The sequence below is a fragment of the Phascolarctos cinereus genome, unplaced genomic scaffold (assembly GCF_003287225.1).
Source record: "Phascolarctos cinereus isolate Bilbo 61053 unplaced genomic scaffold, phaCin_HiC Scaffold_726;HRSCAF=1367, whole genome shotgun sequence".
Taxonomy (NCBI): Eukaryota; Metazoa; Chordata; class Mammalia; order Diprotodontia; family Phascolarctidae; genus Phascolarctos; species Phascolarctos cinereus.
Genome location: NW_027556098.1, coordinates 42,592,783 through 42,608,877, shown reverse-complemented (window position 1 = coordinate 42,608,877; position 16,095 = coordinate 42,592,783). Strand labels below are relative to the sequence as shown.

The 16,095-nt window shown below is 37.4% G+C and overlaps 1 protein-coding gene across 4 annotated transcripts in view; it reads left to right on the top strand.

Moving 5' to 3' along the window:
- The window catches only part of AGPAT3 (1-acylglycerol-3-phosphate O-acyltransferase 3), a 165,719-nt gene that overhangs the window by 127,091 nt on the left and 22,533 nt on the right, over positions 1-16,095 (top strand). For all 4 annotated transcript variants that reach the window (XM_020973855.2, XM_020973856.2, XM_078146496.1 and 1 more), the window contains exons 2-3: positions 95-321; positions 14,984-15,153. In XM_020973855.2, coding sequence (XP_020829514.1) covers positions 144-321; positions 14,984-15,153 — 348 coding nt within the window. In that variant the 5' untranslated portion in view covers positions 95-143. The remainder of the gene's footprint in view (positions 1-94; positions 322-14,983; positions 15,154-16,095) is intronic.

The following is a 16,095-nucleotide window of genomic DNA, read 5'->3' as shown; positions in this document are numbered from 1 at the left end:
GGAGGCCGAAGGACTTACTTTGTTATCTGTTATTGTTGTCATCATTGTGATGCCTTGGAAAACATCACTAAAACATTTTTCCTCTTCTTTTCAGGACATCTGTGTTAAGTGAAGGACCCTGCATCCACTACTAAGTGACTACCATGGGCCTACTTGCATTTCTGAAGACTCAGTTTGTTGTACACCTGGTCATTGGGTTTGTCTTTGTTGTAAGCGGGCTTATCATTAACTTCATCCAGCTGTTCACCCTTGTCCTCTGGCCTATCAACAAGCAATTTTACCGAAGAGTAAATTGTCGCCTTTCCTACTCACTATGGAGCCGTGAGTATTTTTTTGAATTGTGGAAGTGCTAGACATTTTAGATCTAACATAACTGTTGAATTGTTTACAACTGCAAATGAACCATTTTCCAGCCCTCAGCATGCTGAGATCACTTGAACATAATTTATAAAGCTGAATATATTTTTATAAAGTAGAAGCTATAAAACTTTAGCCAGTGGAAATGTTCTGTGGCTTTATAGGGTTTAGTTAGTGAGTATTGTAAGTTGATAAAATGCATTCTGCAGCTTAAGACGTCACTTTATTCCTTTAAAGTTTGGTTTATAACACCCTCTTTGTCATCCTCCCCACCATAGCTTTGCAAGCAGAACACTTTCCTCTTTCATCAATGACTTCCATGTCTGGAATGTCTTTCTTTTTACTGCATCCCCTTCCATAATCTCTTCAGTAGTCATACTAGTGACCCTGGTCCCTCAACTTCTTTATCTTTAATTCCACATCTCCGTCTCATTCTGCCTCAACGTCTTATAGGGATGGTCACACTCTAGATCTCCACCATCATTCAAAACTCTTCGTCTTCCAAGATTCTGAACTTCAGAATCCCCTTGACCACAATTTCTTGTCCTTCCACATCTCACACAGCCTCCTTCATCTTGGACATGCTGTTCAACATCATTGTGACTGTCTGGTTCCTTTGTTCTCCCTGCCCATCACCCCTATGCTAGCATCACCCTCTCTTCCTCCCTAACATTTTTGAAACTATAATTACCTACTTCACTGAGCTCTCCTCCTTCCGTTTTCCCATATACTTCCATTCTTTCTGATACCTGCTGCTACCCAAGCCTGTTTCACACACTGTCTGTCTTCTCCGCTACCATGCCTGCCTGAGTTCTGCTAGAGAAAGATAGCAAATTGTGCTGTCTACTAAAAATTCGTACTGTCAGCTTTTAACTGGGCCCTTAATGTTGTACATCACTTCTTTTATGAATCTATAACTGACTCCCTATCATAATCCTTATCATCTGTGTTTAAATTATGGAATTAAGGAGTTGGAAAGAACTTCATCAGCCATCTAATTGACCCACAGCTGAAAAAAAAAATTCCCACTACAGCCTGCCTGACAAGTGGATGTATCCTGCCTTTTGCCTGAAGACCTCCTGAGAGGAGGAAACTGTATAGCATTTCAAGGCAACCCATTCCAGTTTTGGATAGCAAATATTTTTTCACATCAAGCCTAAATTTGCCTCTTTGCAGCTTACATCTGTTGCCCCTAGTTTGTGTTCTGTGGAGCCAAAAAGAACAAATCTAATCCCTCTTACACGTAAAGAGCCTTTCCAGTACTTGTAAACATCTATCATGTGCCCCTTTTCCTACACCTCTAGAGTTTTTCTCTTCTTCAGGTTGGACAACCCCAGTTCCTTAAACCGTATCTTAAGTGGCATAGACTTGGGCAATATGATGTAGTGCAAAAGTTCTTCATCTTTTTTGTGTCATGGACCCCGTTGGCAGTCTGGTGAAGCCTCTGGACCCCTTCTTAAAATAATGGTTTTAAATAAACATAAAATAAAATACATAGGTTTACAAAGGAAACCAATAATATTGAAATACAGTTATCAAAACTATTTTTTAACTTCACCTACCCCAGGTTAACAACCTTTAGGTAGTAAAAAGAGAACTGGCTCTGGATTTAGAGGCTCTGGGTTCAAATTCTACATCTTACATGTACTTACTATGTGATATTTTCAAGTTGTTTAACCTCTCTGGGCCTCAGTTTCCTCACCTGTAAAAACAAAGGGGTTGGACTAGATGGCCTTTGAGGGCCCTTCCCTCTGAGGTCCCTCCCGTGCCTGAGCCTATGATCTTATGATTTTTTCACCATCCTGGCTGTCCTCCTGTGAACACTGTCCAGCGTATTAGTGTCTTGTAAAATGTTGTTCTCAGAAGGGAGCACAGAACAGACTTCAGACAAATTTTGACTAGGGTAGAGTACAGTGAGACTGTCCTCTCCTTATTATTGGAAACTCTGCCTCTCTTATTGCAGTCCAAGTTTGTGTTAACTTTTTTTTTTACTTCCACGTCACACTTTTGGCTCATGTTAAGCTTGTAGTCCACTAAAACTTTGAGATATGTCAGGCAAACTGCTGCCTAGCCATATCTTCCCCATCTTGTACTTTTGAATTTGATTTCTGGAATCCCAAGCATAACCCTACACGTTTATTATTATAAAATTTCACCCTAATAGATTCAGCATAATTGGGGGGCTTATCAAGATCTTATGAGATAGCCTGACTGTTGTTCAGTATATTAGCCATCTTTCCTAGAATTTCCTAAAATTTTATAAGAATTATATTTATAACTTTATCAAAGTAATTAATAAAAATTTCATTATGAATTAGAAAATCATCAACAAACATGAATATTTGCATATACAAAGAAGGCTAGGAAATACAGATTGTACATGAAACCATGAATACACTAGATAACAGTTTATTCTTTTTAATATACATTAAATTTAATGTGTATTACCAACCTGCTTATTTATGTCTCTTTCTGAACTGAACTCTGAGTCTTTTCTGAAATTTACCTTGCTTCACTTTTCTTTGCCTCAGTATTACCACTGCCCATCCTACCTCACTTCCCCAGAAGCAGCTAGGCAGTGCAATGGATAAAATGCTGGGTCTGGAATCAGAAAGATCCAAGTTCAAATCTAACCTCAGATACTTATTGATTCTGTGATGAAATTACTGGGCAAGTCAATTAATCTCTACTTATATCAGTTTCTTCAACTGTAAAATGGGGATAATGATACCACCTACTTTGCAGTGTCATTATGGGGATCAAATGAAGTCATATTTGTGCCTGGTATGTCGTAGGCCTTTAATACATACTTGTTCCCTTTCCCCAAATAAAAGCCCTCCCCCATGACAAAAGTATAGTCAAGCAAAACAAATTTGTGTTATAATGTTCACATCTGGAAACTTACTAGTTGTGTGACCCTGGGCAAGTCCCTTAACCCTTTTTGCCTCGGTTTCCTCATCTGTAAAATGAGCTGGAGAAGGAAATGGCAAACAGCTCCAGTACCTTTGCCAAGAAAACCCCGAATGGGGTCATGAAGAGTCAGACACAACTGAAACGACTGAACGGCTGGAAATGTGTATCTCATTCTATACCTTTACCTTTCCACCAGAACGTTGCAGGCGTGCTTCATTAGTCTTCTGGAGCCATTGCACTTTTCAAGGTTACTTATCTTAATAATGTTGGTCTATGCCTCGTTTCTGCCAGACTACTTTTCAGTTTTCCCAGTAGTTTTTGTCAAATAGTGAGTTCTTGCTCTAAGAGCTTATTCAGTTCTACAGCAATTAAACTACTAAAGAATTTTTTTACAGGGCTAGAAAAAATAATAATGAAATTCATGAAAGAACAAAAGGTAAACAATGTCAAGGAAATTGATAAAAAAAAAAGTGAAGGAAGGCTGCCTCAGTACCAGTTCTCAAACTATACTGCAAAACAGTAATCACCAAAACAATCTGCAACTGGATAAGAGTGGTTGATTGATAGAATAGATAAGTACACAGTATACAGAAGTAACTGACCATAGTAATTGAATATTTGATAGCTCACTATCTTTTGTTGTTTTTGTTATTGATATGGTCAACTATGCTGATAATTTTCCTAATACTGAACTAGTTCTGAATTTCTGGTATAAATCCAGTCAAGTATATGATCAGAGTAAATGATCTTTGTGATATACTGCTGTGGTCTCATTTCTACATTTGTTTAGGAAGTTTTTAATGCTCTAATGCAGGATCAGTTTTTGTGGTAGTGCCATGTACACCTAAGAAAAAGATATGTTTCTTTGTGTTCCTATTCGGTTTTCTTCAGAGGTCTCTCTTATCCTTACCTTTCTTATTTATTTTATGGTTAGATTTATGTAGTGTTCTGAGAGGGGTAAACTGAGATCTCCCACTAGTATAGTTTTACTGTTTTATTTCCTTCTGTAACTCATTTAATTTTTCCTTTAAGAATTTAAGAATTTGGTGCATATATATTTAATACTGCAAATACTTTATTATGTCTGTGTTTTATGCAGCATACTAAATATAATTGGAGCTTAAGAAATGTTTGTTACACAACAATGTATCCCTTGTTTGAATGTACAGAATCTTTTATTTACTAGGTGGTAAAACCCTAACAATGTGACTTCTGGATTGATCTTTTGGAAATTATTTAGTTTGTGGATCCTGTCGACCTTATGTGGGTAACTATGGATTTTCTTGAGTGAAATAATAGCTCTGGTTGAAAAGTTATCCCTTTTCCAATTCCCTAGCCACAGATTACAGGTGTAAGATTTAAAAAAAAGAAGAAAAATCTCCTTATAGAACTGTTCTAACCATTATGGTAGAGTGCCTTTCGGTTTCACTATGCATATAGTGACTGGATAGCTTAGATTTAAGTTATGACTTAATCCAGACATACAGTGATAAAGGCTATTTCTCTTCTCCTTATTTTGGTAAAGCCTTTTGGCTTTTGAATGAGAGGAAGAATTGGATTAATTTGTTCAAAATATGGCTTGTAAAATGTCATTTTTTCTGTGTTTGCCTGTGTAGCATGTGTGCATATACATAGCAAGAGTAACATTAATAAATTATAGTAGGATAGGGAGCTCCACAAAACAATGTTAAAGTATTATTTTACTTTTATGTATTTGATTTTATCTTTGACTAGAGTAAATTACAACTCCATCAGACTTTCTTAATTATACATAAAAGTTGTCCAGTTTTCCTATTAATACCATATAAAGAATCTACTGAACACATTGTAGATATTTTTTTCATATATCAAGAGTATCAGTATGTCCCTTATACTGTACTTATATTAATTCTTATTTTGTTACATGATCAGGCTGCCTCCCTTCCTGGTCACAAATGTTCTGAATAATTTCTTTCACACAGCTTCTTATATGTAAGTAATCATTATTATACAGGCTGTATATACTCATCCTAGGGCAGGTAGGCGCTTGATGGATAGAGTACTGGGCCTGGAGTCAGAAGTACTCATCTTCTTGAATTGAAATCTGATCTCAGACTGGCTATGTGACCCTAGACAAGTCACTTAACCCTATTTGCCTCAGTTTCCTCATCTGTAAAATGAGCTGGAGAAGTAAGTAGCTCTAGTATCTTTGTCAAGAAAACTCCAAATGAGGTCATGAAGAGTCAGACACAATTGAAAATGATTGACCAACAGACTGTACATAAGGTTCTCAATGGACTTCCTAGTGACTTAGTTTTTTAAATGTAGTATTATCTATGTTTTATTGTATTTATTGGGGTGATGATTAAAGAGGGAGTTACTGGAGTTTCACATGAGAGGGAATCACCACCTCTTTTCTAGTTAAGAAAGGCTTTCTGGACAAGGGTGATAAGTTTTACAGCTGAATGATGAAAGAATAAAAGTTTGTGGAATCAAGAAATATGGCGTGAGAGAAGAGTAGATGGGAGTGGGTTGATAAGATGAAAGGAATCTTTGGGTCAGGATTTTTTAACCTTCCAACTTTTTTTCATTGAATACTTTTGTTAAGTGAGGAGTAGGAAAAAAATATTACAGGTTTTAGGCCATTGTCTCCTGGCCAGTTATGGCATAAGATGTCTCAGCATTAGCAAAAAAAAATTCAATTCCCTTTAATTTAAAATGATATATATTAAAACAATAATGTAGGAATGAGACCACAGCAGATGATAGGGGGAAAGAAGATATTGTGAAATCAATTAGTAAGAGGTAACAATAAATCATTCCATATTTATTAAACACCTACTATGTGCCAGGCACAGTGCTAAGTAAGCACTGGGGATACAAAAAGAGACAAAAGATAGCCCTTGCCTTTAAAGAGCTCACAATCTAATGGAGATAACAAACAAACAAACAATATATATATTTATATATACACACACCATCTCTGTGCAGGTTAAATAGGAAATAATTAACAGGGGGATGACACAAGAATTAAGAAGGGTTGGAAGAGGCTTCCTGTAGAAGATGGGATGTTAGTTGGGACTTAAAGGAAGCTAGGGGAGGTAGCGGGCAGAGATGAGGAGGGAGAGAACTCCAGATATGGGGGACAGCCAAAGAAAACACCCAGAGCCAAGAGATGGAGGGTGGTGTTTGTGGAACAGCACTGGATCAAAGAGCATTGGCATTCAGAGCCCTTCCTAACCTAGTTGTCCCCAGCCTTTCCAGTTTCCACTTTACTCCTTGACAGATAATCTGAGAGAATAGTTTTTGTGGAATGATAAGGTTGGAAGCTGGTTTGCTAGAGATTAAGAAGAGAGTGAGAGGAGAAAAAAAAATGAGGTACTAATCGTAGACATCTTTTCTTGAGGAGTTTAGCCATAAAGGGCAGAAGAGATAGAAGAGATATAGGACAATAGTTATTGGAGATGGAAGGATCAAGTAAAAATTTTTTTCCGGATAGGGAGGACGTGGTCATGTTTGTAGGGAAGTAGAGAATGAATCAATAGACAGAGATTGAAAATAAGTGATACAGTAGGGTGCCAGCGGAAACAGTTTGTTAGAGAAGACAGGAAGGAAGGGGATCCCTTATGCGAATGAAGTAAGGCCACTTCATGTGAGACTGGTGCAAAGGAGAAGGTAGTGGCAGAAGGCATCTGAGTGATAGATGAGGAAGAAGGGAGAAGAGGGAGCTTATGGTACCTTTTGAAGGGCTGTGAAGAAGAAAAGATACACAGTTTTTCAAGCTTTACAGCATCTGGTTGACAGTGGTGTTTTTACTACACCCTTAGCTGTTCCTCTGTTCATTTCCAGAATCCTTCAGGTCTGTACAGCTTGCTCTTATGAAGGGAATAATCCCGTGTGTTCTTATATTTATATTTTTATCAAAAAAAAACTTCAAAGAAAACCTCTCAAAAGTTCCTTAATTTTGGCTATTTGTAGGGGTTTTTTCCATGTATGTGTATTTAAGGTCCCACTGAGAGCTAAAATGTCTTCTGTCACTGTAGGTGTTGGCTCATCTTTAACCTACTTCAACATTGCCCTGCAGATATGTCATATGTAAAAATTAAATAAGGATATTCTTCACCTGTCCGAAAGTGACATGTTGCCATACATACACAAACATCTTATGACTCCTCCTATATTGAGCATAGCTGACTCAGGCCAGTACTCTGTTAGTTTAGGTTTGGTGTCAGAACAAAATGAGAATCTTGTAGGTCATCTAAAAGTTAACAAAAGGCAGTTCATTTAGCTGTAGCATAGAAAAGAACAAAAATACTGTAGTACTTAGCTTGGGTAGGCTTGGCCTCCATATGGCCTCCATCTGATTAGCAGGGCAGGGTCTGGTGTGAGATCCTAGGACATTGGCCAAGTCTCCACCTGAGTGGGCCTTTTTATGTCTGTGTTATGGCGAAAAGTCCCTAGGTAGCTGAGTTAAGAGAGGCAAGTTTAAGCCTTAACTCCCTGGGACAGTGAAGACCAGGGGACAGCTTTGTTGGCTTATCCCATAAGGGGTAAAGGGGACACCCTGGTATATAGTGGTGCTATTATGGGTTCATTTTATGTAACTTGTACATTGCATTGCACTGTGTATGAATACTGAGACAGACTGGCTGCAGAAGCTAAATTTGGCCTGGCTGGATCCTAGTTTCTAGCCGAGCTCTCACTATCTGTCTGCCCTTGGGCTGTAATCAGTAGCAACACTGTTGTCTCTCTGATAGCCAATATCTAAACTTCTCTTGTAGCCAGAGATAGAATGGAGTTCCTTCTCTAGTAAGACTTGTACTCCTCTAGCCTCTGTTGGCAAAAAGTTCCTGGGAGCTCACAACTTATTTTTTAGAAGACCTAAACACTCCTTCAGTTTGGACATAAAATCATTGTGGTTGTAATTTGTCCTGAGAATAGCATAATTTATGACAATAATGTTAGTTTAGGCCAGTGAAGTATCTAACTGTGCATCTATCAAAGATGGAAAATGCTTTGCAGTGTAGATCATCACTTTCGCTCTTCTGTGGCCTTTTGTTCTTAATGCTTTGGTGCATTATCCTGTTGTTGCATAGTATTACTTCATACCTTCTTGTTCTCGTTCATGTCTTTACATGTCTTCATAGAGGATCTATATTCAGGAAACCTTCCTTTGTTCTTTTAATTTCTTAAGGTTATCAGTATACCATCAGGCTGTCAGTCTGTTGTTATCTTTCAATTTCAGCACATGGCCAGCCCACCTCTTTTTCTCTTTGCACATACCTTTGATTGCCTTTTGTTTAATGTTGCTTAATGCTTGTCTCTCACTACCCTCAACTACAGCTGTTGTTTTGGGGGGCACAGAGCAACTAGGACACTTTAGTCAGTCAATCAATAAACATTTATTAAGTGTCTACTGTGTACCAGGTATTGTGCTAAGTGCTAGAGATACAAAAAGAGGCAAAAGATAGTCCCTGCCCTCAAGGAACTTACAATCTAATGGGAGAGACAACATGCAAACAAATATATGCAAAAGAATCTATACTAGATAAATAAGAAACAATTAAAAGAGAAATCACTGGAATTAAGAGGGATTAGGGAAGGCTTCCTATGGTATAGCTTTATTCATCACTCTGGGACAAACATAAAGTGAGAAAGTCAAATTCCTAATGCTATTTCTACCTAGTGATTGGAGTATCACCTTTTATATGATCCCTAAAATTAAGCTTCCTTAAAAACTGGCAAGAAAGACAAATACTATGCACTATGAACTGTTTATCTTTTGTTTTTGTTCAGCCTGTTTCACAATGAAGAGCCTCCTTTCCTTTGGGGGTCATGACCATTATCTTTCTGCAGTAATAAAAATCTCATTGTGCCTAATCGATATTTATCTAATTCTATTACTCCTCCACTTTTATTCTATGAATTTGTTAATATAAATACTTACCTTTTCCTTCTCTGTGTGGATCCCAGATGGTCTCTGTGATGACCCAGGACTACAATGATTCCTCTTTCCATTGTTACAAAGCTCAGTATTATTCACCATGCCTTGTAGACCTAGAACAAAAGAGGAAGTAGAAACACCTGCATAAAATCCCCAACCAGTGTTTCTGTTCTCAGTAGTCCCATAGTCCAGGACCCTCATTTCATGGCATTCCGTGTGATTTTTTTTTTAAACTTAGACTCTTTCTTAGAGTTGTGGGTTTATTTTTTTATTTTTTTATTTTTTTTTACTTCTCCATCAATGTGTCCTGGTATCCACAGTGCACAAACCAGCCTTGAAAAATAAATCAGTATTTTGACTTTGTTCCAGATATAGAGGAGTGGTTTACCTTTCACTTGTAGATGTAGATGTAGATCACAGATGTAGAAATCAAGTTCTCCTATCAGACATTAACAGATCACAAACCCTGACAAATAACTACATGGGAACTCTCCCACTTAGATTTAAGAAAGGGGACATATGTAGAGGCCGTTGACACATAACCCATTCTCTTTCCAAGTACTTAAATGACATATTTAGGGGATTCAGCCAAGTATGGGCCTTGTCCTGCTCTCCATACGCAGATACTATCTAAGTGTAGAATGGTTTCTCTTTGTGGTGCTCATCCTTTAGGATACTGGCCATGAGCTCGAATTGCTGAAATGACTATGGGTGGTAGGTCATGTGAAACTTCCTCTTTATTTCTAAGATTTATGAAAGTTATTTCATTACCTTTGTGGTAAAAGCCTGACCTTTGGTCCAACTCAATATGGGGAACTCCCCACTGACAAAAGAGATACGTCAAAGTTTTAGTAGTAGCAACTATATTGTCCTTCCCTGTTGGTGTTGGCTTGACCCATCAGGTACAGGAATCCACAATCACCAAGATCTGCTTCCTCATTTCGAGAAGGGTAGTACAGTTTGCTTGGGACCAGACCTAAGGCTGCCTTCCTCGAAACTTCTCATGGGCCCCAAGAAATTGGGAGATTTGGGGCTCTCTCTGATACTCATAATAGTGAAATAATCAGTCTTCTTAAATCTGCTCACCTTAGACTTATGTAACCTCATATGTGATATCCTTCCCATCCTCAGGGACCCAATGATTCTAGTATCCATTAATTCATCATCTTATTCCAAGTGGTACCTCTTCAGAAATATAGTATGGATTCTTAGCCAGAATCAGAATCCTTCCTATGCCACCTCATCTCACATTAAGTTGGTCTTTAACCCAAAAATATCCCAAGCTGACCATCCAACCATCCTTGAGTATGTGCCTTTGGGTAGAATTCTTTTATGGTCATAGCATAGTATTCACCATCTATTATTTCACATTTTTCTCAGCCTTAACCCACAATTTCCTGTCATTTCCATGACTAGCATTTCCTATACCCCCAAATCATTGTTTCACAACGGTACTTCACAATAGCTAGTCCATCTCAAAAGTATTCCATCAGATTCTCCATTTAACATCTGACAAACTTGTCCACACAAGTTATCCAATATTCCAGCTCCTCTTAGTTCCCCTTATATTTTTCATTGACTGTCCATGGACTAGTCAAATCATCATGTTGGTGAATAAATCTATAAAAATTAGTGGGCACTCCACTGTCAGAGACCTATGATATAGGAACTGTGTAAAGATCTCCAGTTTTTTTCCCCTAAATAAACTCTATTGCATTTAGGTGCAACTGCCTTCCTCCTAATTTCTTTATTTCTATAAAGACACAACCATTCTTCTAGTTACCGTAATTGATTTTCACTTAAACTTTTACAGTGGCCTCTTAGTTGATCTCCCTGAATCCATCTCTCCCCTTTTTAAACCAGTCTTCACAAAGCTGCCAAACTGATATTTCCAAAAGTTCAGGTCTGACCATGTCTCTCCACCCCCACCCTACCCCCACCATTGAGCTCAAGAAACTTCAATGGCTCCTCATTGCCTTTGGGATGAAATACAGAGTCCTCTGTCTGATATTTAATGCCCTTCAGTTTGTCTCCAGCTTATTGTCCAGAGTGATTACTCTCCATGCTTCAGGCAAGCTGAACCATGTGCACAGAATTCTATATCCTGTCTTAGTAAATTTCTATGGATTATTCCTCATTTCCAGAATTATACTCCTCTCTACCTCTACCTTTTTTCAATCCTCATATTTCTTGACCTCTCTGCAGAATTTGATACTGTTGACTACCTTCTCCTCTTGGATATTTTCCCCTCTGTGTTTCATAGCACAATTCTCTCAATTCTCCTCCTGCCTGTCCTTCTTGGTCTCCTTTAATTGGATCATCTTCCTTTAACTGTGGGGGGAGTCTGAAAATCCTTTTTACTGTCTGCACACTTAGTGGTTTCACGAGTTCCTGTGGACTCAATGAACAGTTGTACAGTGATTCCCAGATCTAAAGATCCAGCCCTAATCTTTCTCTTGAGTTCCAGTCCTACTTTAGTTCCATTCCTGTCTATTAGACATTTCAAACTGCTTGTAGCAACACCATCTCTAACTCAGTGTCTTCAAGACAAAACATCAAATTCATATCCAATTTCTACCCATCTAAACCCACTGCTCTTCTGAGCTTCCCATTTTCTGTCAAGGGAACCTTTCAATCAGGATACCTGTCAAGGGCATCCTACCAGTCACAAATCAATTAGTTCACATTTTAGGAGTCATCCTCAACATTTCATTTCCTATTTCCATATATTTAGTCGTTGCCACATCTTTCCAATTCTACCTTAACAAAACCTCTCACACTTTTCTACTTCTCACTCATAGCCTAGTTCAGGCCTTCATCACTTCTCGTCTGGACTAATGACCTCCTAATTAGTCTCCCTGCCTCCATTTTCCAATCCATCTCTTTTATAGCTGTCAAAATGGAATTTCTAAAGTACACATCTATATTGATAAAATTTTGTTTGATGCAACACATACTTCACAATAAACACCCAAATAACACCTACTACAAAGTAAATTCCCTGAAAACAATCAGTTGTTAATAGAAAGCTTGTGCCCTTTAACTTTGATAGGTCCAATATTAATATTTGATCATAATTTAGTCATCTCAATATTGATTTTATATTGATTATTGTTCTTTTCTTTCTTAACTTTAGTCATTTCATATAAATTTCCTGGTTTTTTTCATATTCGTCGTTCCTTTAAAACACATTAATATTCCATTACATTCATATTGGCCAGTCATTCCCCAATTGTTGGACAGTTATTTTTTTCTCCAGCATTTTGTTTTTTACAGGTAATACTCTTACGAATAATCTGTTTTTTATATATTATGGAAATAACACCTTATCTGAGAAACTTGCTATAAAGATTTTCCCCCAACTTAACCGTTTCACTTCTAATTTTAGCTACATTGGATTTGTTTATGCCAAACCTTTCAAATTGTATGTTATCAAAACTGTCCTTTTTATTTTTTGTGATCCTCTCTATCTCTTATTGGGTTATGAACTCTTCCCTTATCTATAGATCTGAAAGGTAATTTCATCCTTGATTTTCTAATTTGTTTGTGATGTGACCAAAATTTTATATCTAACCCTATATCCATTGGGTATGCCAATATGTGAAGTGTTGGTCTAAACCTGATTTCTGCCAGACTGCTTTTCAGTTTTCCCTGTTGTTTTTCCCCATTAGCTGGGGTCTTTGGGATTACCAAACACTGGGCTGTTAGGTTCATTTGCTTTTATATTTCGTGTATCTATTTGTTCCACTGAACAACTTATCTATTTTAAAATCAGTACCAAATTGTTTTGATGACTGTTGCTTGGTAGTGTATTTTGAGAAGTGATACCTTTCTGCGTTTTTTCATCATGTCTCTTGAGATACTTGACTTTTTTTTCCTTCCAGATGAACTTCATGATTACTTTTTCTAGTCATCCTTTTGTAGTTTGCTCATTATCTTTTCCCTCAAACTTTCCGCCTTTCCCTAACTTCCCTATTACTGTCATCTTTGACTCCTTACTCTCATGTACTCCCCATGTTCAATCATTTGCCAAATCCTGTCACGTCTGCCTTTGTGGCAGCTATCGTGCTTGCCCCCTTCTTTCCTTTAACATTGCTTCCACCCTAGTGCAGGCCCTCATCGTCTCACACCTGGATTATTACAGTTGCCTTTTGGTTGGTTACCCTGCCTCAGGTCTCTCCCCACTCCAGTCCTTCCTTCACTCAGCTATAAAAGTGGCCTTCCTAAAGCACAGGTCAGATATGCTACTGATTTGTTGTTGAATAAATTCTAATGGCTCTCTGTTATCTCCAGGATCAAATTTTCTGTTTGGCTTTTAAAGCTCTTCATAATCTTTTCTGGACTTCTTGCACCTTCCTCCTTCTCCCCTCCCCACCAATAGCTCAGAGACCTTGAGATGCTGGCCTCCGTGCTGACGCATTGGGCAGCTTCCCTGGCTGTCTGTCCTCATACCTGCAAGTGTCTCCCTCCTTATCTCAACTTCCGGGCTTCCCTGTCGTCCTCAAGTCTCATCTAAAATCCCACCTTCAAATTAACTTTTTTAGTTCTCCTTCATCTTAGTGCTTTCCCTCTGAGATGGTGATCTCTAGTTTATCGTGTAGGTGTTTTGTTGGTCCGTAGTTGTTTGCTAGTTGTCTTCCTCACTGGACTGTGAGTTCCTTTGGGGCAGAGACTCATTTTTGTTTCTTGCCTTTCTTAAAGCTTAGCATGGTGCCTGTAACATGATAGACCCTTAATAAATAAATGCCTGTTGACTTGACTGCCATTGACTTGACTTAATAAGTGAATTAATTTATGTATTATTGTCATTGTGATTGTCCTACCCATGAACAACTAACATTTCTCCAAATATTTTCATCTGTATTTCTGTAAAATTAAATTCATGTAGTTCCTATATGTGTCTTGATAGGTAGACTCCCAAGTATTTTATGCATTCTATGATATTTGTATATAGAATTTCTCTTGTTGGTAATGTGTAGAAATGCTGGTGATTTGTGTGGATTTATTTCATGTCCTGTGACTTTGCTTAAATTATTATTTGTTTCAATTAATTTAGTAGACTCTCTAGCATTCTCTAAGGTATGGCATCACTAAAAAAAAAAGTGATAGTGTTATTTCTTCTTCTTATGCTGTTCCTTGAATTTCTTGTCATAATATCATAGCATTTTTAGCACTATATTAAGTAGTTGTGGTGACAGTGGACATCTTTGCTTTATCCCTGATTTAGGACTCTAGCTTATCCACATTATATGTAGTGCTGGCTCTTGGTTTTAGATATATACTACTTACAATGTTAAGGAAAGATTCATTGAATTCTTATATTTTCATTAAATTTTAATGTTTTTAATAGAAATACATGTTGCATCTTGTCAAAAGCTTTTTATGTATATATTGATATTATCATATATTTTTTATTACGTTTTAAAACTGTCTTTTGATAAGAAAATTGAAAAGCCTAGAATTCTAGAATGCAATGCTGTAAAGCAGGAGTTCTTAACCTCAGTCTGTGAACCTGCATTTTAAAAAAAATTGATAACTGACTTTCAATATAATTGATTTCCTTTGTAAACTTGTGTGTTTTATTATTTTCTGCATTTATAAACATTATTCTGAGAAGGGATCCATAGGTTTCACTAGACTGCAAAGGTGAAGTGGAAGAGGGTTACTTAAAAAAACGCTTTAAAGGGCTATTGGCTGTACTCTGATAGAGCAAAGAGGTCAAGTGCAAAGACTTTGTATGATTCAACTATGACTTATATTAATGACCTTCCTTTCTTTTATATTCTCTAGAGTTAGTCATGCTTCTGGAATGGTGGTCAGGCACCGAATGTACTTTATTCACAGATCAGGAAACAGTGGACAAGTTTGGAAAAGAACACGTGGTCATCATCCTTAATCACAACTTTGAAATTGACTTCCTGTGTGGCTGGACCATGTGTGAACGATTTGGTGTATTGGGGGTGAGTAGCATGAAAATTGAACCAAGAAAAGATGTTTCAAAAATTATTTAATTAAAATGAGCAATAAATAAAATGTCTGCCTCTGAGAAGTCCTCAGAATTGTATAGGTTTTCTCCTTTAATGCTTATTTCCCTCATTTCTGTCAGAAGATAGAAAGCAAGCATATGATTGATAATAATAGCTAGAATTTATGTAGCACTTTAAGGTTTGCAAAGCACTTTACAGATGTTAAATGCTTTACATTTGACTCTCACAACAACTTGTGAGATAAATACTTTTATTTTTCCCATTTTCTAGATAAGGAAACTGAGTTTGAGAGAGATTAAGTGAATTGCCCAGCTAATAAGTGCTGAGTAAGTTACACAGCTAGTAAGTGTTTGAGCCAGAATTTGAACTCAGATCTTCCAAGCTTTTTTTTTTCTTCAAATTTTTTCCTTTTTTTTGGCTAGGCAATGGGCTTAAGTGACTTGCCCAGGGTCACACAGCTAGCAAGTGTTATGTGTCTGAGGCTGGATTTGAACTCAGGTTCTCCTGACTCCAAGGCTGGTGCTCTATCCACTGCGCCACCTAGCTGCCCCACTTCCAAACTTTAAATCTGCTACTCTGTCCACCTTGCTGCATAGCTGCCTCTACATTGAATTGAACGCATCATTGTTCTAAGCATATTTTAGGTTTTCTTTTTTAATATTTATTCCCTTTATTTCCAAAAGATAGGAAGCAGATATATATTATTGAATTGAATGTGGTATTAACTACAGTAACTTTCTTGATACTATGCTAAGCACTGTGAATACAAAAAAAGAGGCAAAAGGCAGTCCCTGCCCTCAAGTTTACAATCTAATGGGAGAGGCAACATGCAAATAAATATATGCAAAATAATGAACAGAGGGACTATACTGGAATTAAGAGGAGTTGGGGAAAGGTTCCTATAAAAGTGGGATT